Raw genomic sequence first — 27,567 nt, 5'->3', positions numbered from 1 at the left:
TTATTATACTAAAAACGATAATAAATAAATGACTATTTAAATTAATAATATTTAAAGGATATATAAATAATTATTTAAATTAGAGATATTTAAAGAATATGTTAAAGTATACCATTTTATTAATTGATTTATTAATTTTAGATGTGATTTCTTTAAATTATGTAATGTAATCTTAATAAATTTTATAATTTTTACATTTAATCTCTTTATCATGATAATTGTTTTTTAAAGAGATTATTTTTTTTGACAAAATATTACTTCAACATTTTTTTTTATAAGCAAAATAAATTAAGAGAAGTACAAGGGGTACCCCAACCCATTACAAAATACAAAGTCACCTAAACAAAATTCAACGTAATCCATACAAAAGGTAATCACCAGATTATAATGTCTACCACCATTACAAAACTAGGACCATAAAATGTCATCTAACAATCAAACAAGTTCAGTAATCAGAAAACCAGATACAAAACTAATATTACTTCAACATAAGTAGAATTATTGTCATTTCTATTTTATTTTTCTTCTAAAGTATTTTTTTTGATAAAATATTTTTTTTTATTTAATAAAGTATAAGAAAAGCTTAAATCACTTCTATATTATTTTTAAAGTAAATTTTTTTCTCCATCACTTTGTATATTATATGACTTCGACTTCAAATTTATCTTTTAAGTTTTTATGTATATGTATATATACATGCGTATAGTTATATATATATGACTAATTTCAAGGAGAATAAGATTAAATTTAGAGATTATCATCTCTCAGCAAAAACATACACAAATTAATTGTGATGCAATTCTATTAATTTTTTTAAAATATTTTATTTTACATATTATGTTTAAAAATTATATTATTATGTGCTTCATTTTTTTACCACTTATTAGAATATGTTATTAGAGTGTGTATCCTATAACAAAATTATAAGATATTTTGTGTTATTATTTTTAATTTTTATATATGTGAATTTAATGAAATAAGTTGCACATCTCCATTTATTTAGAAAATATTTTAATACCACGCTTTAAAATAAATAAGAAAAAAAAATCTATGTTTTGGAAGGGCAACACTTTCAAATTTAAAAGTTAAAGCACCAAAATAATTTTTTTGAATTATAAATGACTAAAATAGGTTTTAGTAATATAAGATTAAGGACTAAAGATATTCTTTAGTCTTTATTATATTTTCTTTTGTATAATAAGAAGGTGTAACTCTATTTAGGATTAAGTATTATTTTAGTTAAAATTAATTTTGAAGCAATGAAATTTATATTTAAAATTTTTTGTTCTTAAAGTAAGTTGGTAGTATAATTTAGTATAATTTTTTTTACCCAACACAAGCTATTATTTAAACCAAAATCAATTTTAGATCCAAAAAACCAAGCAAATATTTACCTAAAATCAAAATAGCCGTATTTCGACCTGAAATCAAATGCCCACTAAGATGCCATTTGTCTGACTCTTCAAGATGGATTTGTGCATTGAGTGTTAGATTCTTTTATAGGTTGTACGTTTATATCCTTAAATTTGCGGGGCGAGACAACATGCAATGTGAGACATGTATAATAATGGCACGAGTGCATGACGATCTTGAAATCCTGTATTGGCACTATTAGTAGTCTTCTCTCAGCAAATGGGATTATAATAAGGCATTCAACGTTGGATCATGTCATTAAACACCGACCGGAGTTCATAAGCCTTCTATATTTCCAACAGATACATAGACATTTTCTTGTCAATTTAATATTTGTTAAGATGCATCCATTTTATTTCCACTTACATTAATCGACCAGTGAATTATGTAGTATTATTTTTATGATGCAAGTGCATGAGTGACAAGTGATGAACATGACATGAATTTCTAAATTACGCAAAGCGGATGTACCTACGTACTGCCGTACTGCGCTAGCTGCAAGCAACAATGAATAATTTGACTAAAATGGAAAGGGACTAAAAATTATAGAAATGCAATAATTAGACTTACCTCCATGTTGAAAATTGACCACGTCGCCAAATCACAAACCCTTTTCTAGTATATAAGTCAGAACAAGGCAATCTCATATTAGTCACATTCTACTTCAAAGCAAGAAGGCAGAAGGTGATAAGAAATGGGAATGTGGAGTTGTTTCCTTGTTGGTTTTCTAGGAGTTCTAGTTCTTGCTGTTCTGATTCATGCTCAGGACCAATCAGGTTTGATAACAAAACATTAACTTCATTATATCATTATTTAATAAAACTGTCTGAAGCCTCAAGTCACATGCATATATATGTATTTTCATGTTTTAGGATTCATCAGCATAGATTGCGGAGGTCCTGCATATGTGAACTATACTGAGTCCTATACAGACATAAATTATATTTCAGATGCAAATTTCATAAATACTGGTGTGAGTAAGTCAATAGCATCTGAACTCAAAAGTCACTATTATCGACAACTGTGGACTGTGAGAAGCTTCCCGGAAGGAAAAAGGAACTGCTACAAAATAAACATCACAAGAGGCTCTACTTATCTGATTCGGGCTAGTTTCTTGTATGGAAATTATGATGGCCTAAAGATGTTACCAGAGTTTGATCTTCTTCTTGGGCCTAACCGATGGGATACAATAACTATATACAATGCATCCGTTTACCTAGCCAGGGAGATCATATATGTACCTTCACTTGATTATGTACAAATATGTCTGGTTGACACAGGCGATGGGACACCATTTATATCAGCCATAGAATTGAGGACTTTGCAAAATGATACATACGTCACTGAATTTGGATCACTGCAACGTTACTGGCGGTGCGATTTAGGTTCAAACAGCTCCTACAGGTGAACGAACTCATACTTTAGGATTAAACCTTTTAATTAAATAAATTGATTGATTCTATTGGATACGTTCATTTTCTCACAGGTACAAGTATGATGTGTATGATCGTTTCTGGGGTACCTGTGACTTCAAGCAAGATTGGACACAACTAAATACTTTGATTCCAGCTATGTCTATAATCCAGAACGATTACCAACCGCCAGCTGTGGTCTTGAGCACCGCAGTTACACCAGCAAATGGTAGTGCTCCATTGGTAATAAGCTGGGAGCCACTAGCTGAAACTGAGCAATTCTATGTTTACATGCACTTCACCGAGTTTGAAGAGTTAGCAAAGAATCAGACAAGAAAATTCACAATCACAGAGAACGGAAAGCCATGGTATCGAAATTTTTCTCCACCGTACCTTAGTGCATTCACTATATACAGCCAGTCAGCTATCAGTGGAAAAGAAATTAAATATTCCTTCGAGAGGACCAAAAGCTCAACCCTGCCTCCTATCATCAGTGCCATTGAAATTTATAGAGTAAAAGACTTCCAGCAAGCAGATACTCTCCAAGGAGATGGTAATCCACCAAAATATGATTTGTCATACCATTTCATTGGTTTACACAATTGTATATGATCTTAGCCACCTTTTTACCTTTTTGTTTGCTTTGAATAAATAGTTGATGCAATTACCACCATCAAGTCAGTTTATGGGGTGACAAGAGATTGGCAAGGTGATCCATGTGCCCCTGTAGCCTACTTGTGGCATGGTTTGAATTGCACTTATCCCGGAAATGAGTCCCCAAGAATCACAACTTTGTGAGTAATGCTTCTGAAATTAAAATTATTGCTTTTATAAAACTGGAATTATAACATATATAACTATTGGTTGTTGAGCAAAACAGGGATTTATCTTCAAGTGGATTGTCAGGAAAGATAGACCCTTCTATCTCAAAGCTCACCATGTTGGAGAAGTTGTGAGTTTTTTTTTTTTTTTTGTTTTTTTGTATTTTTTTTTTTGATTCACCTGGTCCAATTAATAATGAAATCAGAAAAAACTTCTAATCTTAAATCTTTTTATTCTTTCTGGTATGTACTTAACTGTCAAAATGTCTTTTGGTACGTGTGTCAACGTTTAAACACTTAAAAGGGGCAAGTTATATGTTTTACAGGGATTTATCAAACAATAGCTTAAACGGCGAAATTCCCGATTTTCTGTCTCAATTACAACACTTGAAGATCTTGTAAGTTATGTCGTCAGTTACTAGAGCAAGTATGTTATATCAAAGATAGAAAAGGAATTTATAGTTTCAGTGTTTCGGCAGAAACCTGGAGAAGAATAACCTCTCTGGTTCAATTCCACCTGCACTTAAGGAAGGTCCAATCTCACTAAGGTATGGATCTTATTGGAAATTCTCAAATTCATAATATCGTTATTTATGGTGACGATTATCAATTGGTTTTATTTTAGTTTTCTACATAAACCTTCTTTATCTCTGTTCAATATTTTGCAGTTATCTTCTTAATCACACTTGCTATTTTGATTTTTTTTTAATTCATCGGATCATGCATTACACCAAATTATACACCATTTTCATCTGTGTGGAGTCTGTGGACCTTGATTCCCGTGACATATCACAAGAAGATTTGAATCCATAACTCTTTAAGTTAGTTCACATGTTAAATAATAATGATATCGCCTATGCTTTGCCATAGACAGTTGTTGATCCACTGAATATCTAGGCACAAACAAAATGATTCTTAGCATCTTTTGAAAATATCAATGACTTGTAAGGTTTACTGAGACTTAAAACATAAATCTTCTGTGAATTCCATGTTAGTGTGGGCCAAAATCCATATCTATGTGAATCTGATCAATGCAATGCCAAGGACGACAAAAAGAACATTGTTATGCCATTAGTAGCATCAATTAGTGGGGTTCTGATTCTTCTAGTGGTCTTGGCAATTTTGTGGACCCTTAATAAAAGGAGAAAATCAAAAGGTAATGATACAATAAAAAAAAGATTCGTAATTTTAATCTATAATTTGCTATAAATATTCAATCGTAACCTGAGAGTTTTCAAAACAATTGTATGATATCAAACAGCTTTGATGGAAGAAAAGCATCAAAGTCAGATCTCACCACAATACACAGAACAAGACGATTCATTACTGCAATTAAAAAAACAAATATATTCATACTCTGATGTCCTTAAAATCACCAACAATTTCAACACAATTGTTGGTAAAGGAGGATTTGGAACAGTTTATCTAGGCTATATCGATGACACTCCTGTTGCAGTGAAAATGCTTTCCCCTTCAGCTGTTCATGGTTATCAACAATTTCAAGCAGAGGTACTTGTTTAATCACCTTACACTAGGTTTTTTAGATCAGCAAAAAATATATTATGGTTAAACATGGTTGTGAATTTATTTACAGGTTAAACTTCTAATGAGAGTTCATCACAAAAATTTGACCTCCCTTATTGGTTATTGTAATGAAGGAACCAATAAGGGTCTCATATATGAGTACATGGCTAATGGAAACTTACAAGAACATCTTTCTGGTTAGTTTCCCATATAAAATTAATTTATTGTTAAATAAATTTCCAAACGAGTTTTGTATTTCCCAACCGCCTTATTTGACAATTGTATTAGTCAACAAAAAACAACACTTACAAAAAGTTATATAACATGATTCTGCAGGTAAACGCAGCAAAACAAAATTTTTCAGCTGGGAAGACAGACTTCGTATTGCAGTGGATGCAGCCTCAGGTCAGAAAGTACATTTATTACCGTCTTTTATTAACTCCTCCTTTCCTCTCTCAATATATTTTTGGCCTCAGGATTGGAGTACCTGCAAAATGGTTGCAAGCCTCCTATATTCCACAGGGACATAAAATCTACAAACATCTTGTTGAATGAACACTTTCAAGCAAAGTTATCTGATTTTGGTCTATCCAAAATTATCCCATCTGAATGGGGAACTCATGTGTCAACTGTTATTGCCGGTACTCCGGGTTATCTCGACCCTGAGTGAGTACTTCAATTATATTGTCCTATTCCTATCCATCATTTTGATGTAAAATATAGTAAATCTATGTGGATGTTTATATCCACAAATTCTGACAAAATAAATTGAGTTATATTCTTTGTCTTGCAGGTACTACACAACCAATAGATTAACAGAGAAGAGTGATGTTTATAGCTTCGGTGTTGTTCTTTTGGAGATAATCACAAGTAAACCAGTGATAACAAAAAATCAAGAAAAAACTCATATAAGTGAATGGGTTAAATCCTTGGTTGCGAAAGGTGATATCAAGGCCATTGTTGACTCAAGGTTAGATGGAGAGTTTGATAGTAACTCAGTCTGGAAAGTAGTAGAAATAGCAATGGCCTCTGTGTCTCCAAATCCCAACAACAGGCCAATCATAAGTGAGATAGTCACCGAACTGAAGGAGTCTTTAGCAATGGAATTAGCTCGGACTAAATACAGCAGTGCCGATACTAGAGATTCAATTAAACCTGTCACCGTGAATCTGAATACTGAATTTATTCCCCAGGCTAGGTAAACATTGCCCAAGATAAGATGACTATACTCAAGAGTGGTTTTCCTCTTGCAATGCCAGAATGAGATCAAGCCACACAAGTGAAAGTGACACCACACTAGTTGTGAATAGACCCTTTAATTTGCATGTTGTTTTGAGTGATACTTGTTTAAGTGTTATAAATGTCCTCCATGTGACTGTTTTTAGGATTGGTGATTAAAATGGAGTGTGCAAATAGAAGAAAATAATTAGGAATGAATTTCGATGTAGAATTATTTATTATTGGTGTTTTTACTTTGCGTTCATATTTGAATGAATGTAACTTCATATTTTAAAAATATATATTGTTTGTAAAAGGACTTGCTTCTTAAAAGATTTTAATCAAGAGACAAGTGAAATATCATATACTCATGAGGCAATATCTACATTTTATATATAGATTAGCCCCTCCTGAATCAAATATGGACTCACAGCATAGGTCTAAATTCTCCAACTTCAAACCTACTAATTGGTGGTCTACAACGCTTTCCATATATAATCTCAAATGATGCCTCCAAAATAAATACTACATTGATAATTCTTTTTATAAGCAAAATTCGTATTGTCCTTTCAGACCTCCGAGGGTAAAAGCAGTGATCATATCCAACCTAGTCAGTAAACTCATTTAAAAGGATCTCCAAAACTAAGTTGTAAACTGAGGTATTATATTTAATGACACACCATGTGCATTCATAGCTTGCCTAGCTAGCTTCTAGTAGGTTTGGGATTCATATTTAACATTTACTAGACTAACAGTTGCATTCCTGAATTTGGTGCCCATGTCATTTCCAGAATTGACTCAATTATTTACCCAATGAAAGAAGAAAAAAAAAATAATAATAATAATACAATCTGAAATTCTGAATACTCTCTCTCAGCCCATGACCGACCAGCAATAGGGAGGAGAATATTTATCCAAATTTCACAATGCATTGATTCTCGCTTCATGACTTTTCCAGGATCCAAACAATTTATCATTTTAGATCACATAAACCAAAATATCACATGAACGGATTAATGCGTCATAACAGTTGAAAAAATAGAGAAAGGAAAAGAAAGGGAAAAAAAAAACAGAGAATCATAAATTAATCGTTACCATATTACTTCCTCCCCCACTTGCTCTCCCACACACCACGACTTGCTTCCCGAGTCACCACGCGACAGCATAGAAGGAAAGGGGTTTAAGAATTTATTCCTTTTTCGTCTGTGAAGACGAAGCCATGTAGTGGAGAGATGTTCTGCATCCAACTGTTAGTGATACGTAAGAAATCCCCGCCATAGCCCATAGGATGTTACCTTCCCACACTAACATTCATATTTACATCAGTAATCAATTCAATTTTTAAAGCTTTAATTTCTCAATAAATTCTTTAAAGAACCAATATAGTGTTGAATGATGAATTAGATTTTTAAGGTTAAAATATAATTTTTCTTAATTTACTTTTTAGTCTCAATAAATTAAATTATATATTTTTAATTTTTATATTTTTTAATTAATAAAGTATAAGATAGACATTTTAAATTTATGTATGTACTTTTAAAAAAAAAAAAATTTGAGTCTCTGTCTTTAATTTCTTTGGAAACTCATGCCTTTTTTTGTAAAAATTTAAACAATGAGTGTTTCAACCATATGTGTTGCAAGGGAAGATAAAAGAAGGGGAAAAAAAAAAAGATAATGACTATGAAGAGATGAAATTTATGATAACTTTACCAAAATAACTTTTATATAAAAAAAAATACAAAGTTAAAAACTTCGATCACTTCAAAATAAAATAGATAGTTTTACAAAGAAATTAAAGACAAAGACCTAAAAGATTTAAAATGGTAAGCATATGGATTGAAAAAAATTATCTTATACTATAGGAACTAAATGTATATTTTAAACTATAAAAGTTAAAGTAAAACTATGAATGTATTAGATAAGAATTTCAATGGATTTTTAAAAGATTATTTTATTTGTAATATTAAATCAAGACTTTTTTTAATATAAAAAAAGTTATGTGATATTGAATTAAATTTTTTTTAAGAGTCTATCAAAATATGGTAGTATTCAATTAAGATAATAAGATTTTTTTAAGAGTTCATCAAAATTTTATTATATTTAATTAAGACTTTTTTACTTAAAAAAATATGTTGGTATTCAAAAATATGAAGAATTCAATGAATTATTTTGAATAATAGATTTTGAAAGACTTTTTAATATAATTTATATGTAACTCACTCGTCAAATAATTTCACCAAAATCTTTAAAATTTTATATGATTTTTTTCATTTTTATTTCTACTATTTTTATTTTCTCTTTGTCTTAAATCTCTTGCTTTTATTGTTTCTTTCTCATATTCTTTTTTTTTTCTCTTCTCTCTCGCTATTCTTCTTTATCTCTTTTTTTCCTTCTCTATCTTATTTTTTTTTTTTTATTTATCTCACATTTATCTCTTATTCTTGGTCTCATATTTTTTTCACTCTCTGCCTTTTTTGCTTATCTTTCTCTTTCTCTCTCTTTTTTCTCTATCTTTTTTTATTCATCTATTTCATTTATCTCTTTTTCTTCTATCTGTTTTATCTATCAATTGATGTATAATTTACTAATATTTATTTTTTATAATTAAATATTTAAAATAATTTTTGTTATTAAATATTATTTATTGTTAACATTTTTAAATTATTAAAATTTAACTATTTATTTTTAATAAAATTTAATATTGAAATATAAAATTTTGAAACATATATTAAAAAAACTTTACGAGTCATGGTAATAACCCTTAAAATGAAAATAAAGTTTTTAATTTACGTCATGCATCCTTAAGTGATGAAATTGAAAGAATATTTAGTATTTTCAAATCATATTTCACAATTTTTAAATCAAAGTCTCTATTTCTATCTAAGATACAAGCTGAACATGTATTAGCATGTAGTGCTACATAATTTTCTTTGCAAAGAATATTGTTTTGATAAATTTTCAATTAAATTAATGGATAAATCTTCATCTTCAATGCTACTAGTTAACGAAGACTATAATTTTAATCATTTTATTCAAACTCAAGTGCATAAAAGAAAATATGTCAATGCATTGAGAACTAATATAACTTTAGATACGTAAAAAATATTAATTAGAAAGACATAAAAGCCAATTATTTCTCAAAAGATACAGGTAATTATTTGTGAAAAGATAGAAAAATTGTGTTGGTTTTACTTTTCTCTATTATTTATGTTATATATTTTTTTATTAAATCTTGTAGTATTACAAATCCATGTTTTCCTATGAAATCCATAAAATCCTTTAAAACCTTATAATTTAAATCTATCAAAATTTATTAAAATCTATTAAAATTTGAATTACAAAGTCTTGATTAAAATGCAAGTTTTAAATTTTTTAAAATAATCCTACAAAATATTTTAAAATCTATTAAAATCCACAAGACTTTTTCACATTAAAATTATCTTTCAAAATCTTAATTCAATACACCTCCCTATAAGAAGTAAAATTGTATTTTAACTGATTTTTAATTAACTTGTTGACTAAAATCTTGAAAGATCAATATACCATGGGACATATGATCCACAAGGGTAGCATAGTTGATTAAATCCCTTCGTTTTTGTTGTAGTTTGGAAAATGCATCAGAGATAACCTAGTCATTTGTTTAAAGTCAAAGCATTCAAAAATGTATTCTATTTTATCTTTATTTTAGAATGAGGATTTTATACCTAACTATTGTGCCTTTATAGGTCCTGAAAATCTCAAAAATTTGTAGAAACTTACCCATTATTATATATTTTATTTTGGTGTGCGATCCGATCATGATCATTTATAACTAGATTTTGTATCAAACATGATTTTGAGTTGGATAAGTGTCTAGTTATTTTACAAGTAGAGGTATTAGTGATGGGTTACTCGACTAGACACTTTGTCATATCCTCTCAGCAAAAGATTAGGAGGATACACTTGAACATCAACCTCGAGTATAAAAGATGTAGAGGCTTAGTAGGAGCACTCTCATGCCTCTTGACGAGGAACTGAATTCGATTTTTCTTATGATTTATATCCTTTGATGTGAACTTACACTTGAGGTGAACTTACACTTGAGATGTGGTAGATCATTTGTAATCTTACTAAAAAATTTTAAAGAAGTTGGTGATTATCTCATTGTGCATGAGATTGTATCTTGTCTTAATTAAACTATACGTAACTAAAAAAAATGAAATACCATGGCTCATATAACTTTAAATAACATCAAGGGTTGTCCAAAGTTTAATTTCTGTTGTTATCATTGTAATTGTAATTTTGATGAATAAAAGAAAATACTAAAGATCTTTGGGAAAACTAGTTCTACACTCGTAATCCTTAACCAATGATTAGGCTTCAATCTTTGACTTGGATATAAAGTAGTGATTGAAAATATGCTTTATCCCTATAAAAATGGACCCGAAGAGAATGAGTTATTGAGTTATACCTCATTTTCCGCTGCACCGTGTCTTAAAAGCCACGGAAGTAGAAAATGTTTTGATTCTTTTTATTCATAAAAAATTATAACAAGATAACATGTAAATTACTTCAACTTCTATATTATAATTTAAATAAATAACTAGATGCAATTATTTCTTCAAAAAGAAATTTGCTTTATTTCATTCTTGATAATATTATAAATAAAATAAGGTTGAAGTACGTTCGAACAAATAATTAATAACACATAAAATCTAAATGTCTTAATTAAAGAATTGACCACTTGATATGTTCGTCTTATAACATAACTCACTATCAAATTTGGAATAGATATTAAAGGATATTTGCATTTTGTCAAAATAAAATAAAATTAAGAACTTCCTAGTGTGTTGAAAGAAAAAATATCTACAGTGACTTGCAATCAACCTCAAAGATAATAGAATGAATGATTGCTTGGAGATGCAAATCTTAACACAACTCTATACTGTTAAAATGGTTGACCTTGTGGACACATTTAATTTATTACAGGATAATTTTTTTCTTTCATCTTAGAATCAAAATTTATTTTAGTTGTTTATATTTTAAATAATGGCTTAAATATTTATCTAAAATTACATTAGCCGTATTTCAATGTGATTCTGGAAAATTTAACTTGAAAACCACCAATAGCCTAACTCTTCAAGGTGGATTTGTACAAATAATTTACTAAATCAAAAGGTTAAGTTCCATGGTTTTCTCTCCTTCAGCTTTGTAAGCTCGAATATTTTTTGTCCAAAACTTGAGTGGTTGGAGGGATGAGTACTTACAAAAACACTCAATACACAAAATCATTGTGTTAGGTTGGGAGTGTATATGGCAGTTAGTGTGCCTACTTAGAAATGTTAGCCACTACTCTTTTTATAAGTAGTACCTTGTACATTTATATCCCTCAATTACAGGACGAGATAGCATAAAACGTGAGACATGTATAATTGCATTATTTGTAGGTTCTATCAGCAAATGGGATTATTATAAGATTGTTGGATCAGGTCAGTAAACACCGACCGGATTTCAAAAGCCTTTCATATTTCCAAATATATATAAAGTTCACAGCACATGCATATACGTAGACATTTTCTTCTTAATTTGATACTAGTTAAGATGCGTCCATTGATATGTTTTTAAGTAGATTTTATTTCCGTTTACATTGGTTGGCCAGTGAATGTAGTATTAGTCTTATGATGCAAGTGCATGAGTGACAAGTGATGAGCATGACATGAATTTTTAAGTTAAGCAAGTGGATGTACCTACTACCACATGCGCTAGCTGCAATGAAGAATGAGCAATTAGACTAAAATGGAAAGGGACAAAATATATTAAAGAAGTACAAAAACTTGTTAGACTTACCTCCATGTTGAAAATTGACCACGTCGCCAAATCACAAACCCTTTTCTAGTATATAAGTCAGAACAAGGCAATCTCATATTAGTCACATTCTACTTCAAAGCAAGAAGGCAGAAGCTGATAAGAAATGGGAATGTGGAGTTGTTTCCTTGTTGGTTTTCTAGGAGTTCTAGTTCTTGCTGTTCTGATTCATGCTCAGGACCAATCAGGTTTGATAACAAAACATTAACTTGATTATATCATTATTTAATAAAACTTTAGCTGCAGCCTCCAATGTTAAAAAAGTGTTATTTTCTTGCGAATTTTTCTACAAAATAATATTTACAAATTTTTTTTGTGAATTTTCTTATAATAATAATTTCATAAATTTTTTTTACGAATTTATTTGCGAAAAATAATTTACAGATATTTCTTACAAATTTTTTTGTGAAAAATAATTTGCAAGAAATGTTTGCAAATTTTGTTACAATTTTAATGATCATAGAAATTTTTTTTCATGATAAAAATTTACAAAAAATATTGTAAGAATTTTATTTTGTTTTTTTGCAGATTTTCTTGCAAAAATAAATTCGCAAGTAATGTTTACTACATAGTAGAAAAATTTTGCAGGTAACTTTCCTACGGATTTTTCTGCAAATTTTAATCTGCAGAAAAAATAAAAAATATATTTAAATTTATAAGTTTAATATTTTAAAAAAACTTCAAGTCTCACATCGATTGAAAATAAAACAATTAAAGAGTATATAAGTTGGAGGAACACTTACCTTATAAGATGATTTGTATAATTGAGTGTTAGGCTTATATTCTACAATTTTAGAATTTAAAAGGTTATGTATCGCATGTTGTAGGCATGGAAACAAATGTTTCGAATGAATTCATTGTGAGCATAAGAATTATCGATAGAATTTATAGTAATTTCTTTAATTTTTTTCGTAAAAAATATTTCTGCAGAATTTCTTGCGAAAAAACTCACAGGAAACTTTCCTGCAAATTTTTTTCTTAAAAAAATATATTATTCACGAAAGTATTACTTGCAAATAAAATTTTGCAGAAAAACTTGTTGGAATAACATTTCCTAAGAATTTTTCATAAAAATTTGTAAAAAAAATCGCATGTAATAAGAGAAATTCTAGTAATGCTCAAATCTGATGCATATATGCATTTATTATGATGTTTTAGGATTTATCAGCATAGATTGCGGAGCTCCAGCAGATGAGAACTATACTGACTCATCAACAGGCATAAATTACACTTCAGATGCAAATTTCATAAGTACGGGTGTGAGTGGGACAATAGCACCTGAACTGGGAAATGACTATATACGGCCACTGAAGAGTGTCAGAAGCTTTCCTGAAGGAATAAGGAACTGCTACAAAATAAACATCACAAGAGGCTCTAATTATATGATCAAGACTTTTTTCTTGTACGGAAACTATGATGACCTAAAAAAGTTACCACAGTTTGATCTTCTTCTTGGGGCTAACCGGTGGGATACAGTGATTATATACAATGAATCCCTTTCGCGAAGGAAGGAAATCATACATGTACCATCACATGATTACGTACAAATCTGTCTGGTTGACATAGGCAAGGGCACACCATTTATATCAGCCATAGAATTGAGAACTTTGACAAATGATATTTATGTCACTGAATTTAGATCATATTCATTGGAAACTTACTACAGGGGGGATTTAGGTTCAAACAAAGGCTACAGGTGAACCCATACTTTTGAATTTAGAGTCTATTTAAATACAAAATTAAAAAAAAAATTGAAAATTTTTCTACTAAAAAAATATTAAAAAAATAGAAAAATTCTTAAAAACTCTTGTATTTATAACTTGTATTCAAACATGTTCTCGATATTTTGTATTCAAAGTTATGTTTTGTTTCGTTTTGATTTCCTGACAGGTACAAGGATGATGTATATGATCGCTTCTGGTCCTATGGTGACAACAAAGATTGGACACAAATAAGTGCTTCGATTCCTGCTGATGCTTTAGATCAGAACATATACAAACCGCCAGCTATTGTCATGAGCACTGCAGTTACACCAGTAAATGCTAGTGCTCCATTGGTGATAAGCTGGGAGCCAGAAGCTCAAACTGATCAATTCTATGTTTACTTACACTTCATGGAAATTCAATTGTTGGCCACAAATCAGACAAGAGAATTCAACATCATGCAAAATGGTAACTCAAGGTATCCAAATTTTTCTCCACGGTATCAGCTTGTCACCACTTTATATAGCTCGTCAGGCACCAGTGGGAAAGAAATTATATATTCACTTGAAAAGACCAAAAATTCAACCCTTCCTCCCATCATCAATGCCATTGAGATTTACAGAGTAATAGACCTCCCGCAATTAGATACATTCCAAGAAGATGGTATGCCATGAAAATATGATTTGTCATATATATTTTATATCCATTTGTTTGGATTACACTATTATATGTGATCTTAACTACCCTTTACCCTTTTTTGCATTAAAAAAAAAATAAGATGATGCGATTACCACCATCAAGTCAGTTTATAGGTTGACAAGGGATTGGCAAGGTGATCCATGCGCCCCTGTAGCCTACTTGTGGCATGGTCTGAATTGTTCTTATCCTAGAAAAGAGTCCCCTAGAATCACAACTTTGTAAGTCATGCTTCTCAAATTAATATTACAGCTTTATATAACTGGAACGATAACGTGTATAACTAAAAGTTATGCAAAACAGGAATTTATCTTCAAGTGGATTGTCTGGAAAGATAGACCCTTCAATTTCAAAGCTCACCATGTTGGAGAAGTTGTGAGTTTATTTGTTTCACCTGCTCCAATAAATGATGAAACCAGAAAAAACCTTTTCTATTTTAAGAGTAAATAGCTTATGCATTATTAGTATAAAAGATCGTACCTTTCTCGGCCTTTTGGCTAAGATCAAGTGTAAAAGATCTTTGTATGGTGATCCAGTTACAAATTATATGAGATAAATTTGTTAATTTTTATAATAATTATTTTGTAAATTGTACAAATATTGATTGGTTATCACTGTAAAAAGTGTGACACTTATTTTAGATCTTTTCATTCTTTCTACTATATTCTTATATGTTTAAACATGTTTATAAAGAGGCAAGTTATTTGTTTTGTAGGGATTTATCAAACAATAGCTTAAACGGTGAAATTCCTAATTTTCTGTCTCAATTACAACACTTAAAGATCTTGTAAGTTACTTCATTTACTATTTCACCATAAAAATATAAATAAATAAGTTACTTTAACAACTATGTGATTCCTCTATAGCAGAAAATGAAAAAGGATAATGAGACATATTAGTATCGCACCATCTAAAATTCATTCTTGAAATTTATTACGAATTCACAACAGGGTCTCATTATTTTATAGTTTTTAATAAATTCTAGCATTCTCAAATATTATAGTTTCCGTGTTTTGGCAGAATTTTGAACAGTAATAACCTCTCTGGTTTAATTCCCTCGGCACTTGTTGAAAAATCTAAGGAAGGTTCCCTGTCACTAAGGTACGGAGCATACTGAAAATTCTCAAATTCGTAATATCGTTATTTATGGTGACGATTATCAATTAGTTTTATTTTAGTTTTCTACATAAATCTTCTTTATCTCTATTCAATATTTTGCAGTTATCTTTTAATCACACTTGCTATTTCTATATTGTTTTTTATTCAACGGATCATGGATTACACCAAATTATACCCCACAAGAATATTTGAATCCGAAAATTCTCTGTTAGTTCTCATGTTAACCAACGGTGTCACCTATGTTTTTCCATAGACAGTTGTTGATACACAGAATATTTCGGCACAAGTAAAATGAATTGAAGTATCTTTTTAAATTATCAATGACTTGTAAGGTTTACAGAGTGTTAAAACATAAATCTGCCGTGATTTCTATCCTAGTGTGGACCAAAATCCGTATCTATGTGAATCTGATCAATGCAACGAGAAGAAAAAGAAGAAGAAGAACACTGTCACACCCATAGTAGCATCAGTTGGCGGGGTTGTAATCCTTTTGGTGGTCGTGGCAGCAATATTGTGGACCCTTAAAAGGAGAAAATCCAAAGGTGATGCCACAATGATAAAATATTCGTAAATTTTATTGATAATTTGCCAAGCAAATTCAATTGTAACCTGTTTGTTTTCGAAACTATTGTATGATATTTAACAGCTTTGATGGTAGAAAAGGATCAAAGTCAGATCTCACCACAATACACCGAACAAGATGATTCATTCCTGCAATTCAAAAAACAAATATTTTCATACTCTGATATCCTTAAAATCACCAACAATTTCAATACAACACTTGGTAAAGGAGGATTTGGAACAGTTTATCTGGGCCATATTGATGAGATTCCAGTCGCAGTGAAAATGCTTTCCCCGTCATCTGGTCATGGTTATCAACAATTTCAAGCAGAGGTAATATTTTATCACTTTACATTAGGTTTTTGAGCTCAGCATTAAATATATATGGTTAAAAATGATTGTGATTTTGATTTGCAGGTTAACCTTCTAATGAGGGTTCATCACAAAAATTTGACCTCCCTTGTTGGTTATTGTAATGAAGAAACCCATAAGGGTCTCATATATGAGTACATGGCTAATGGAAACTTACAAGAACATCTCTCTGGTTGGTTCCCAAATAAAATTAATTTCCTGCGAAAAGCTTGTGCAAATTAAATTCTATACAAGTTTTGTATTCTGAATTTTTCCTGAAGGGACAACTATATATATCATATATGATAAGACTGACTTTTAGTCGACAAAACACATGTACAAATTTTCTACAGGTAAACACAGCAAAACAAAATTCTTCACCTGGGAAGAAAGACTTCGTATAGCAGTGGATGCAGCCTTGGGTCAGAAAGTAAACTTAAAATTATGTGTTTTGTTAACTCCAATTTTCCCTTCTTAATATGCTTGCATTAAATCCAATATCAGGATTGGAATATATGCAAACTGGTTGTAAGCCACCTATAATCCACAGAGACGTAAAATCTACAAACATCTTGTTGGATGAGAAGTTCCAAGCAAAATTATCTGATTTTGGTCTATCCAAAATGATCCCAACAGAAGGGGGAACTCACGTGTCAACTGTTGTTGCTGGTACTCCTGGTTACTTGGACCCTGAGTAAGTACTTCTGTTACTGTCCTATCCCTCATTTTAGTGAGTGTTTCTATGTGGATATACAAGTTATTGGCACATTTGGACATTTTTAGCCTTATAAATTAGTTTTGTAAGGTTGAATTAAACTTTTAATCTACTTTTTTAACATGATATTGGACTACTTATAGATGTTCAGTCTTGCAAACTTCATGCTCAATATGTTTTGTTCTTGGCATGAGAGGGATGTGTTAAAGATTCCATATCAACTAGTGATAAGGGCATAAGATTGTATATAAGTGGAGAATAATCTCATTTTACAAACCAATTTTGTAAAAATGAGTTAGGCTCATTCTCACTTATTAAAATGATATATGAGCATTTCAGAGTCTATATCCTGACGATTATTAATTATTGTTAGATCTACCGTGTCACCTCCAATCAGACTATCTGTGAATACTTATTCTTACAAATTTCATACTCAAGATGTTTAGTCGGTGTAAGGAGATATGTTAAAGATCTCACTTCAAATAAAACTAAAAGGTCATAATGATGTATATAATAATGGAGCAATCCTCATTTTATAAGTTAGATTTGTAAGGTTGAGTTACAAACATAAACTTTTTTTTTTTGTCTTGCAGATATTTCATAACCAATAGATTAACGGAGAAGAGCGATGTTTATAGTTTTGGTGTTGTTCTTTTGGAGATAATCACAAGTCAACCAGTGATAGCGACCAGGGATGGAGAAAATATTCACATAAGTGAATGGGTTAGCTCGTTGGTTGCGCAAGGGGATATCAAAGCCATTGTTGACTCAAGGTTAGAAGGAGATTTTGATACCAATTCAGTTTGGAAAGCAGTGGAAATAGCAACAGCTTGTGTGTCTCCAAATCTCAACAAAAGGCCAATTACAAGTGTGATAGTGATTGAATTGAAGGAGTCTTTAGCAATGGAATTAGCTCGAACTAAACATAGCAGTGCCGATACTACAGATTCAATTAAACCAGTCACCATGAATCTGAATATCGAATTTATTCCCCAGGCCAGGTAAACTATTGCTTAAGATGACTATAATCATATATAACATGATTTTCCTCTTGCAATGCCAGAACGAGATCAAGCCTCATACAAGGGAAAAGTGACGTTGCACAAGTTGTGAATATGCGCTTTAATTTGAATGTATGTTTTCCGAGAGATACTTGTCTAGGTGTTATATATACTTGTCCTTCATGTGGCTCTGTGCTTGGATTGATGATTGAAATGGAGTGTGTAAATATAGAAGAAAAATAAATAAATGATGAGGAACGAATATCTGTGTATAATCTTTTTTATCATTTGATGCGATTTATAAATAAGCCTTCTTTTTTACTGATCATTCTTATTTGAATGAATGCAATTTCATATTTTAATAATATATATTGTTATAACTTCACTTACATTGAATTTCTTTTCTAAATCACGGTATTCATGACAGACAGTGACTAGATCCTCGAGATAGTGAGATCAAAATTTAATAGTTGTTCTTTTTTAATATAATATTTATTCATACGAGCAGAATAAGGATCAAAGCTCTAACTACGTATTTAAAAGACAAATTTATCTACTAAATATATTTTATATTATTGATATTTAGATTGAATGCCAATACAAAAGGAGTTGCACCATAAAATATTTTATATTGTTGGTATTTAGGTTGAATGCCAATATAAATGGAGTTGCACCATTAAAAAAATATATGTATATAACATGTACACGATTTTAAATTAGAATATGTTATCATTATTATAATTTTTATGTATAATATATATATATATATATATATATATATATATATATATATATATATATACTTAACTTATGACTCTGTGCTTTAAAATTTTGGTTTATATTTTTTCAAATGGAAAATATTATTAAAATTTAAATTTTAAAAGAAATATAGGAGAAAATTTTGAATAATTTTCTGTTGAAGGGACAATACATGTGTAATCATGTACATTGATGTATACTCATGCAAAGGTCATAAACTTATAATTCCTATAATAATAAAAATTGTATAAAAAATATTTTAAATATTGATAATTTATTTTTATTTTATAAATTTATTTATTTATTTTTATTTTAATAATATATTAATTTTTATCATATTATATAATATAAATAGGTTGACCTATCATAATTGATAGACTTTTCTATAGTTAAGTCTGATCGTTTTATATAAATAGATTTTTTTAAAAGGTTAAATTTGGTCTTTTTATTAAATAGGTTAAGCCATAAGTCCTTGTTTAAGGTCTAATCTATTATCATCCCTAATCACGAGTTAAAACAAAAAAGCCTATTACTCGACACATAAAATGTTGGATTTTTATCGGGTCAAGTTTGATCCTAACACTAAAAAAATTCAGTCCAGACTCATTAATTGATTTGACTAGTAAGTTCGAGTTCACAGATTACTCATAACCGCTTACATCCATATTTAAGATTACATTTTGAATATTCTATATTATAAAAATATTTAATAATAAAATTATTTAAACTTTGAAAAACTAAATATCATGATATATATATATATATATATATATATATATATATATAAGTATTTAAGAAATTAATGTCATTTTAATATGTTGAATTCTTTTGGAAAAAATGATAAGGTAGAATAGAATTTGCATTGACATTTTGAACTTTAGGGGGGTATATTGGTTTAGGATTTCATAGGATTTTAAAAGATTTTTTTTGAGTAAAAAAATTCATTGGTATTCAATCAGGATTTTATGTCACTTAAAAATAATCAAGTGGTATTCAATCTAGATTTTTAAGATTTTTTAAAGAGTCTATTAAAATTCATTGGTATTCACTTGAGATTTTTTACAACTTAAAAACAATCTATTGATATTCAAAAATATAAGGATTTAAAGGATTGTTGTGTTAGAGTGATTTTGAAGGGCTTTATAGTGTTATCTATAAATACCAAATTCATAAAACAATCTCATCCAAATCCATCAGATTTCGAAGGATTGTTTGAAGTGATTTTTCAAGTGCTTTAAGAATTTTCAAGTGGGTTTTTCATTTTTTTTTATGCTCTTGTGTTCTCCATTTTTTCTCTACTAATAATATTGCACTATTGTTTATTGCTCATATATAATATTATAGTATTGTTCCTATTTCATTCTCTTATTTTGCAAAACTCCGATATGTAAATGACAGTGTCATTGACTTGCTCTATTTTTCTATTCGTTCTCTTCAATTGACTTTCTCTATTTTATTCTATTTAATTGAATTTGTTCCTTTATATAACACAAATAAAACACTTGAAATTTCAACTTTTAAGTGATAATTTTTTTTATAACACGTAAAGAAAAGGAAAATGTGAAAGATGAAATTGATATCATGATCTTTTATATAAATATATATATATATATATGAAAAATTTATGTGAGTAGAATGAGATGAAAATAGACCTTAATGGGAGGAAAAACCCTTTCAGCATAAAAACTATTATCTCTCTCCTTCCTTTGAGTTTGTTACTCTTATCTCTCCTCGTTTTATAATTCAATTTTTTTTATAACTCTTATACTACTTGATTGTTTTTAAGTGACATAAAATTCTGATTGAATATCAATAGATATTTTTATTCAAAATAAGTCTTTTAAAATCTTATAAAATCTTAAACTAATAAAAAAAATTCTTTGAAATCCTAATCCAATTCATCCCTTAATTAAATACTACACTTGTCCTGCATATGTGATTCTGTTTAGGATCGGTGATTGAACCGGAGTGTGCAAAAAGAAAAATAATGAGGAATGAATATCAATGTATAATTATTACTCCTTGAATACGATTTGTAAAATAAGCTATTTCTACTTTGCGTTCGTATTTGAACAAATGTAATTTAAAATAACCTTTAAATGTCAGCGGATGTAAACGTTTCTACACTTACATCCAAAATCAGCTGAATCATTCAAGACGCGCATCAACGCAGAAAGAACAACTACCGAAATCACAAATCCGCCGCAAAAGAGTGAAGGAACTGGAATTCGGACTAGAAGAAGGAGAATTATACGTACCAGAGAATCGAAGATGAGATAGGGCCTAAACGAAAACCCTAGGATTGAATTTCACGGTTAACACTTAACGACTTCGCTCCATTCGATTTTCTCTCATGGCTCTGCAACTCAAGCCTCGCGTGATCATGCTGGAGTTTCATTCTCTCTTGTTTTTCCGTTGCTTTTCTTCTTTTGATATTCATAAAATTGTTCTTTATTTTTAGCAGGGGGAAAAAGATGCGCTTCATTAATTTTCTTCTTTTGATATTTATTTTAAAAAACAAAAGATAATAAAGTGAGTAATTATAAAAATAAATAAAAAATTACTAATAGAATTCTTCATTTTAATTTTTTAATAATTGAAAAATATAATAATCTAATAAATGTGTACACAAAAAGTAACTTAATGATTGAAAAGTATAATATTCTAATAAATGTGGACACAAAAAAGTCTCGTTTGTTGACTTATATATATTAGTCGATAGTATTGATTTTGATATATATAAGACAAGCCTCCTATGCTATAGATAAGTAAAATTAATAATAGGATGTTTGAAAATTTGGGTCAAATAGTACGGTGCAGAAGATCAATGAAAGTCTATTCATCCAATACAATAATAATAAAGCAAAGAAATGTGTTGATGCGACTAGGACAATTCAACTGGGAAGCTTCGGATAGCAAAGAAAGCGTGACAGAATTCAATAAGAAGCAAAACTTGACTTTAGCATAACCCTTATGGAGATTAAAATAAGTACCACCATTGAATGATTAAGCTCAATCATTCTTGTAAATGCATTGTTATCTTCCATTCTTCTAAACATAACCAGGAGACTTCAATTTCAATCATTAACAACTTTACAATTTACTATACAGAGTTTAGGAATGAAAGGACGCTTTCTACTTCTCATGTTTCAACTCTCTTTAACTCTTCCTATCATTGTTCATGCTCAGAATCAATCAGGTTTGGTAGCCTCATCTCATCTTATTGTCATGAATCCTACAACTGCTTATCGTTCTCATAACTTAATATTTCACCTTTTGCAGCCTTCATTAGTATTGATTGTGGACTTGTGGATGAACCAAGCTACACAGATGAAACTACTTCCATCTATTACTCTTCGGATGTCAATTTCACAGACAGTGGTGTAAGCCACAGCATATCACCTAAATATAAGGCTTCCCTTGACAGGCAATTCTGGAAAGTTAGAAGCTTCCCAGATAGAACCAGGAACTGCTATACCCTTGTTGTTCCTCAAGGAAGTGACAAAAAATATTTATTGAGGGCCAGGTTTGCATATGGAAATTATGATGGAAAAGACTTTCTTCCTGAATTTGATATCTATCTTGGAGACAGGTGGTGGGGATCTGTGGTGTTTGAGGATGTATCTAGTGTAGTCACCAAGGAAATCATTTATGCTGCTTCATCAGATTATGCTCATGTTTGTTTATTCAACACGCACAAGGGTACACCTTTTATTTCAGTTTTGGAGCTTAGAGTTCTTAACGGTGATGCCTATCTAGCTAACTATTTGGAGCTATTGGCACGGTATGATGTAGGCTTACATGATGGTGAAATAATCAGGTGAGCCATGTTACAATATAACCAAGTTATATCATGGAACTACCACTTTTAATATAATAATAATGTTCTCTTATGTTTTTCCCTATTTTTCCTTTCCCAAAGATATCCAGATGATGTCTATGATAGAATGTGGACACCTTATAACTCAATTGACTGGAGAAAGATAGATACCACCCTCACCATAGATCAAGATGCTATTTCATATAATTTTTTACCATTGCCACCCTCTGTTGTCATGGAAACTGCAGCAATTCCAGCAAATGTCAATGGTGATATAAATTTCCGCTTCCTCCCCAAGAATAATGCCTCCTCCTCATGTTATGTGTACATGTACTCTGCTGAAATTCAGAAGCTCCAGGCAACTGAAATTAGAGAGTTCAACATTTTTGTAGATGGGGAGATTTTAAATAATGCTCCGATCAATCCTTTGTACCTGCAGAGCGTGTATTATGCAGCTATTTCAAGTGAACGTCCGTTGGAACTTTGGATCAACAAAACTAGTAGATCAACTCTTCCACCTCTCCTCAATGGCATTGAGATATACATGGCAAAAAACTTCTCACAATCAGAAACATATCAAACAGATGGTATGTTCTTGGATAAGTTGATTTTGCAGACCATACACGTCATCATCCACATGCACTACCTCTTATTATTATTCGTAGTACTATATTTTCTACCTGACCTGCTTTTATTTTCGATACTAGTTGATGGTATCATAAATGTCAAGTCAATCTATGGGATCAAGAGAAACTGGCAAGGAGATCCTTGTACTCCACGGACTTACTTGTGGGATGGTATTAACTGCAGCTATGCTGAATCTGGTTCACCAAGGATCATATACTTGTGAGTTTGGCACAATTTACACATATTTTGATCCTTTAGTTTTAACTTTTAACTGCAATTTATAGTTTATCTTCAATAATATTAATGAACCTTACAACCATGCTTTTAGGAACTTATCTTCCAGTGGTTTAATTGGAAATATAGCTCATGGCATATCCAATCTGCAGTCCATAGAATATTTGTAAGTCGCTGAATCTGTCAATACAAATAGCAAGCTATATAGTTGATGATAACAAAATGATGCTTGCTCATACTGCTGAGTAAAAATTGTTCCCATTTTAGGGATTTGTCACACAACAATTTGACTGGGGTCGTGCCTGAATTCCTACATCAACTACGCTTCTTACGAGTTCTGTAAGTCAACTACTTTGATTAGGATATATTCTATAAAGAGATAGAGCTTTCGAAAGGCCAAAACATCCAAGGTGAAATTGATTTTTAATTAACTTTGTTGCTTGAATTGTTTAAAAAACATAGTAAGAATGCCAACGTGCATCTTACTGTAAAAAACCTCAACTGGTCTACCTCTCCATAGAATTTTTTTTTTAATTTGTGTATTTTTTTTTAAATTATGAAAGCATGTATAAATGATTTATTTTTTCCTTGATTGAAGAAACCTAGGAGGCAATCAACTATCAGGAACAATTCCAACGCAACTCATTGTACGTTCAAAGAATGGTTTGCTTGAATCCGAGTATGTTTTAGATTATGCCCTGCTTCTGTTAGGACTTCATTTCCCATGAGCTATTCATTTATTTCGTAACATGTTCATTTTTTTTCAATTGTAAATTCAAGTTTTGGTGGAAATCCAAATCTTTGCGCCCCCGGTTCATGCAACAAGAAGAATGGGAATAAGGTTGTAGTTTCACTGGTGGCATCTCTCGGTGGAGCTTTCATTATACTAGTGATAACTGTGATTTCTTTATGCATATACAAAACGAGACAAGGTACCATGTTGTCTTTATATTCTATTCACAATGAGGGAAGGAAAATAAAAAGAGAGAAAAAAAAAAGAAGATAATTTATCCTAATTTGAGTATGGGTGGCAAAGATTTCATTAGTTTGATTCAAATTTCAAAATAATAGTGATGGGAAGGATTTTGTACATTGTCATCCAATCATGAATATTGCCATATATGGTAATATCATTGAGTTTTATAATAACTATATTAAAAGTCATGTCTACCATGATTTCTAATTGTTTAACAGTGTAAAAACGACCATGTATCAAAATCAAATTATTTTTTTTGTTAATTTGTGATTGCCTTTTTATTTTGAAGATATATATAAAGGAAAGATTATCTAAGAATTGTATTGTGAATCAAATATAAATACAAATGTACAAAAATTAGCAGATATGTTCTCTCTATACATGAACATCAACAATGTTTCTTCCCACAGTTTCAACTCGTCGGAGCAAGCAGATTGCTTATTCCACAATAAAGGAGGAACTAGAGTCAAATAAACAAGAATTCACCTATGCCGAAGTCTTGAGCATTACCAGAAATTTTGAAAGGGTTGTGGGAAAAGGAGGATTTGCTACAGTATACCTTGGCTGGATAGATCAAGATACTGAGGTAGCTGTCAAAATGCTCTCTCCCTCAGCTCAAGGATGTCTGCAATTTCAGGCAGAGGTAGCATGATTAACTTCAAATAACATCATACTTATATATATAATATTATAATGATATTTTATTTATGTTAACTGAATTAATTGTTGCTTTCTGATTTACAGGCCAAACTTCTTGCTGTAGTTCATCATAAATTCTTGACTTCTCTAATAGGATATTGTGACGATGGCGAAAATATGGCTCTCATCTATGAGTACATGGCTAATGGAGACTTAGCAAAACATTTATCAGGTAGTGCTTGAGATCACTTCAATCCATTTAATTTTATTTCTCACAGAGTGTTACAATTTCCACTTTTCCTAGATAAAAAAGCACAGATAATAAGTAAATGCTTCTAATTGTAGATACTGTGTAAAACCTCTAAACAGTCGATGAATGCCGATAAAACATAACAAGCAATTCAAGTTAAATCAGATACATTTAGATGAAGCCTAAAAATTGAGTCAAAGATCAGTTGTATGTATCGGAAATCAAATTTTCTCTATATATTCTACAACATAATCCAAGAATGATGTCTTTTCTTTCTCTTTTTTTTTTTTCTTGCCCTGATTTAAAATTCATGCATTCCGTGGTTTATCCCAAAAAATGTAGGCAAAGCCAAAAATATATTGAGTTGGAACCAACGACTTCAAATTGCAGTGGATACTGCAGAAGGTAAGTATGGAAAGAATCCTTTGCTCCTTTGTGTAAGTCAGAGTTTCATGCAACAAAATATAAGTTGAACGTTTTTTACCGTAGGATTGGAGTATCTGCATCATGGCTGCAATCCACCAATTGTTCACAGAGATGTGAAGTCTAAAAACATTTTACTGAATGAAAAATTCCGGGGCAAACTAGCTGATTTTGGGTTGTCAAAGATCTACCCCGATGAAGGTGACACCCATATGACCACAGTGGTAGCTGGTACCCCTGGATATCTTGACCCTGAGTAAGTTTTTATTTTGACTCAAGTCAAACCCTGTTGGCAAAACTCAAAAGTCAAGTGTTTTAATGAATACAACGTTTCATATAAATTTTTATCCTGCAGGTACAATAGATCACATAGGTTGAAGGAAAAAAGTGATGTTTTCAGTTTTGGGATAGTTTTGCTTGAGATAATTACCGGTCAACCTGCCATAACCAAAACTGAAGAGAAAACTCACATAATTCAATGGGTTAGTTCTATATTACTTGAAAGGGAGATGAGTGATATTGTAGATTCAAGATTACGGGGAGAATTTGATATTGATGCCGTAAAGAAGGTCTTAGACACTGCAATGGCATGTGTAGCAACCACTTCCATTAATAGGCCAACCATGAGCCATGTAGTTAATGAACTGAAACAATGTTTGGGTTTGGCAAAGAGGATGAGTCCTCCTCCGTCTGAATCTGACGATCATGAGAGTTCAACGAACAGCTTAATCACTGTCTCCTTTGATGGAATTAGTGGAGAAAGCTCTCTAGAAAGATAGTAAATTGTTGGGGTTATTTTATGGTATTTGTGTGTGGAGATATTTTATAAGAGTTATTTTTATAAGGTTTTTCACACACAACTCTATATTGTCCGTTTTGGGCCAAAGTCCTTACGGTTTTGTTTTTGGTCATCATCCAAAAAGTATTTCTTTTATTGAAGTATGCGTGTGTTTTATAAGTTTTTATTTTTTCTCTTATTTTATTGATATGAAACTTGTTAATATCTCATCATAAGAGTTATTTTTTATAAGAATTATTTTTATTTATCTTATTTTATCGATGTGAAACTTGTTAATATCTCATCATAAGCCTTACGATTTCTCTTATTTCTCTTACAGTTAATATTTTATAAGAGTTATTTTTATAAGGTTTTTCACACACAACTCCACATGATGAGATATTGTCCGCTTTGGGCCTAAGCCTTTACGGTTTTGTTTTTTGTCATCATCCAAAAGGCTTTTCTTTTATTGAAGTATGTGTGTGTTTTATAAGTTGTTATTTTTTCTCTTATTTTATCGATGTGAAACTTGTTAATATCTCAACAATAGTTATTATTTTTTCTTTCCCTCAAACAAGGGACCTAACCTTAAGTTATGAGGGTTATCCCAACAATCTTTCCCTTAAACAAGGGACCTAATCTTGAATTATGAGAGTTTTATTTTTAGTCGTCACCCAAAAAAT

The 27,567-nt window shown here is 30.6% G+C and overlaps 3 protein-coding genes and 1 long non-coding RNA gene across 5 annotated transcripts; 3 read left to right on the top strand and 1 right to left on the bottom strand.

The window, feature by feature from the left end:
* Positions 1–2,071: 2,071 nt before the first annotated feature.
* LOC109806442 (LRR receptor-like serine/threonine-protein kinase IOS1) lies at positions 2,072–6,372 on the top strand. Its single transcript, XM_029272981.2, has 13 exons — positions 2,072–2,189; positions 2,286–2,817; positions 2,900–3,378; positions 3,481–3,619; positions 3,706–3,777; positions 3,973–4,044; positions 4,126–4,194; positions 4,642–4,802; positions 4,908–5,155; positions 5,241–5,367; positions 5,507–5,575; positions 5,647–5,836; positions 5,964–6,372. The coding sequence occupies exons 1-13, from the start codon at positions 2,108–2,110 to the stop codon at positions 6,370–6,372; spliced, it is 2,649 nt and encodes an 882-aa protein (XP_029128814.2). The 5' UTR covers positions 2,072–2,107.
* A 5,913-nt stretch (positions 6,373–12,285) lies between these two features.
* LOC109806406 (LRR receptor-like serine/threonine-protein kinase IOS1) lies at positions 12,286–18,382 on the top strand. The gene is made up of 13 exons (XM_083065042.1): positions 12,286–12,420; positions 13,391–13,928; positions 14,123–14,598; positions 14,714–14,852; positions 14,935–15,006; positions 15,347–15,418; positions 15,652–15,732; positions 16,129–16,292; positions 16,397–16,644; positions 16,729–16,855; positions 17,016–17,084; positions 17,167–17,356; positions 17,971–18,382. Exons 1-13 carry the CDS (start codon positions 12,339–12,341, stop codon positions 18,380–18,382), a joined length of 2,670 nt encoding a protein of 889 aa, XP_082921168.1. The 5' UTR covers positions 12,286–12,338.
* Positions 16,043–21,665, bottom strand: LOC109806407 (uncharacterized). Of its 2 annotated transcripts, XR_002240380.3 has the most exons (3): positions 21,396–21,665; positions 16,360–16,461; positions 16,043–16,270 (listed from the first exon to the last, which is right to left on the bottom strand). It is a non-coding gene; the product is annotated as an uncharacterized LOC109806407 (long non-coding RNA). The 2 variants fall into 2 exon arrangements; XR_014429992.1 differs by lacking the exon at positions 21,396–21,665 and having other exon boundaries at positions 16,360–16,497.
* A 164-nt stretch (positions 21,666–21,829) lies between these two features.
* Positions 21,830–27,045, top strand: LOC109805642 (putative LRR receptor-like serine/threonine-protein kinase At1g05700). The gene is made up of 13 exons (XM_029272830.2): positions 21,830–22,336; positions 22,420–22,957; positions 23,060–23,544; positions 23,665–23,803; positions 23,913–23,984; positions 24,086–24,157; positions 24,417–24,497; positions 24,599–24,750; positions 25,205–25,437; positions 25,539–25,665; positions 26,026–26,088; positions 26,173–26,362; positions 26,462–27,045. Exons 1-13 carry the CDS (start codon positions 22,258–22,260, stop codon positions 26,883–26,885), a joined length of 2,655 nt encoding a protein of 884 aa, XP_029128663.1. The 5' UTR covers positions 21,830–22,257; the 3' UTR covers positions 26,886–27,045.
* Positions 27,046–27,567: the final 522 nt, after the last annotated feature.

This window comes from Cajanus cajan, chromosome 10, assembly GCF_000230855.2.
Source record: "Cajanus cajan strain Asha chromosome 10, NIPB_CcT2T_4, whole genome shotgun sequence".
NCBI lineage: Eukaryota > Viridiplantae > Streptophyta > Magnoliopsida > Fabales > Fabaceae > Cajanus > Cajanus cajan.
The sequence above is the reverse complement of the archived record's forward strand: the minus strand, read 5'-3'. Positions and strand labels throughout refer to the sequence as shown.

Bases quoted from the DNA above. Each gene is read 5' to 3' on its own strand.
- LOC109806442 (XM_029272981.2), top strand. From the start codon at position 2,108: ATGGGAATGTGGAGTTGTTTCCTTGTTGGTTTTCTAGGAGTTCTAGTT. The intron at 2,190-2,285 runs GTTTGATAACAA...TTCATGTTTTAG, and splicing joins TCATGCTCAGGACCAATCAG to GATTCATCAGCATAGATTGC. The intron at 4,045-4,125 runs GTAAGTTATGTC...GTGTTTCGGCAG, and splicing joins TTACAACACTTGAAGATCTT to AAACCTGGAGAAGAATAACC.
- LOC109806406 (XM_083065042.1), top strand. From the start codon at position 12,339: ATGGGAATGTGGAGTTGTTTCCTTGTTGGTTTTCTAGGAGTTCTAGTT. The intron at 15,733-16,128 runs GTACGGAGCATA...TTTCTATCCTAG, and splicing joins GAAGGTTCCCTGTCACTAAG to TGTGGACCAAAATCCGTATC. The intron at 17,357-17,970 runs GTAAGTACTTCT...TTTGTCTTGCAG, and splicing joins CCTGGTTACTTGGACCCTGA to ATATTTCATAACCAATAGAT.
- LOC109805642 (XM_029272830.2), top strand. From the start codon at position 22,258: ATGAAAGGACGCTTTCTACTTCTCATGTTTCAACTCTCTTTAACTCTT. The intron at 22,337-22,419 runs GTTTGGTAGCCT...CACCTTTTGCAG, and splicing joins TCATGCTCAGAATCAATCAG to CCTTCATTAGTATTGATTGT. The intron at 25,438-25,538 runs GTAGCATGATTA...TCTGATTTACAG, and splicing joins GTCTGCAATTTCAGGCAGAG to GCCAAACTTCTTGCTGTAGT.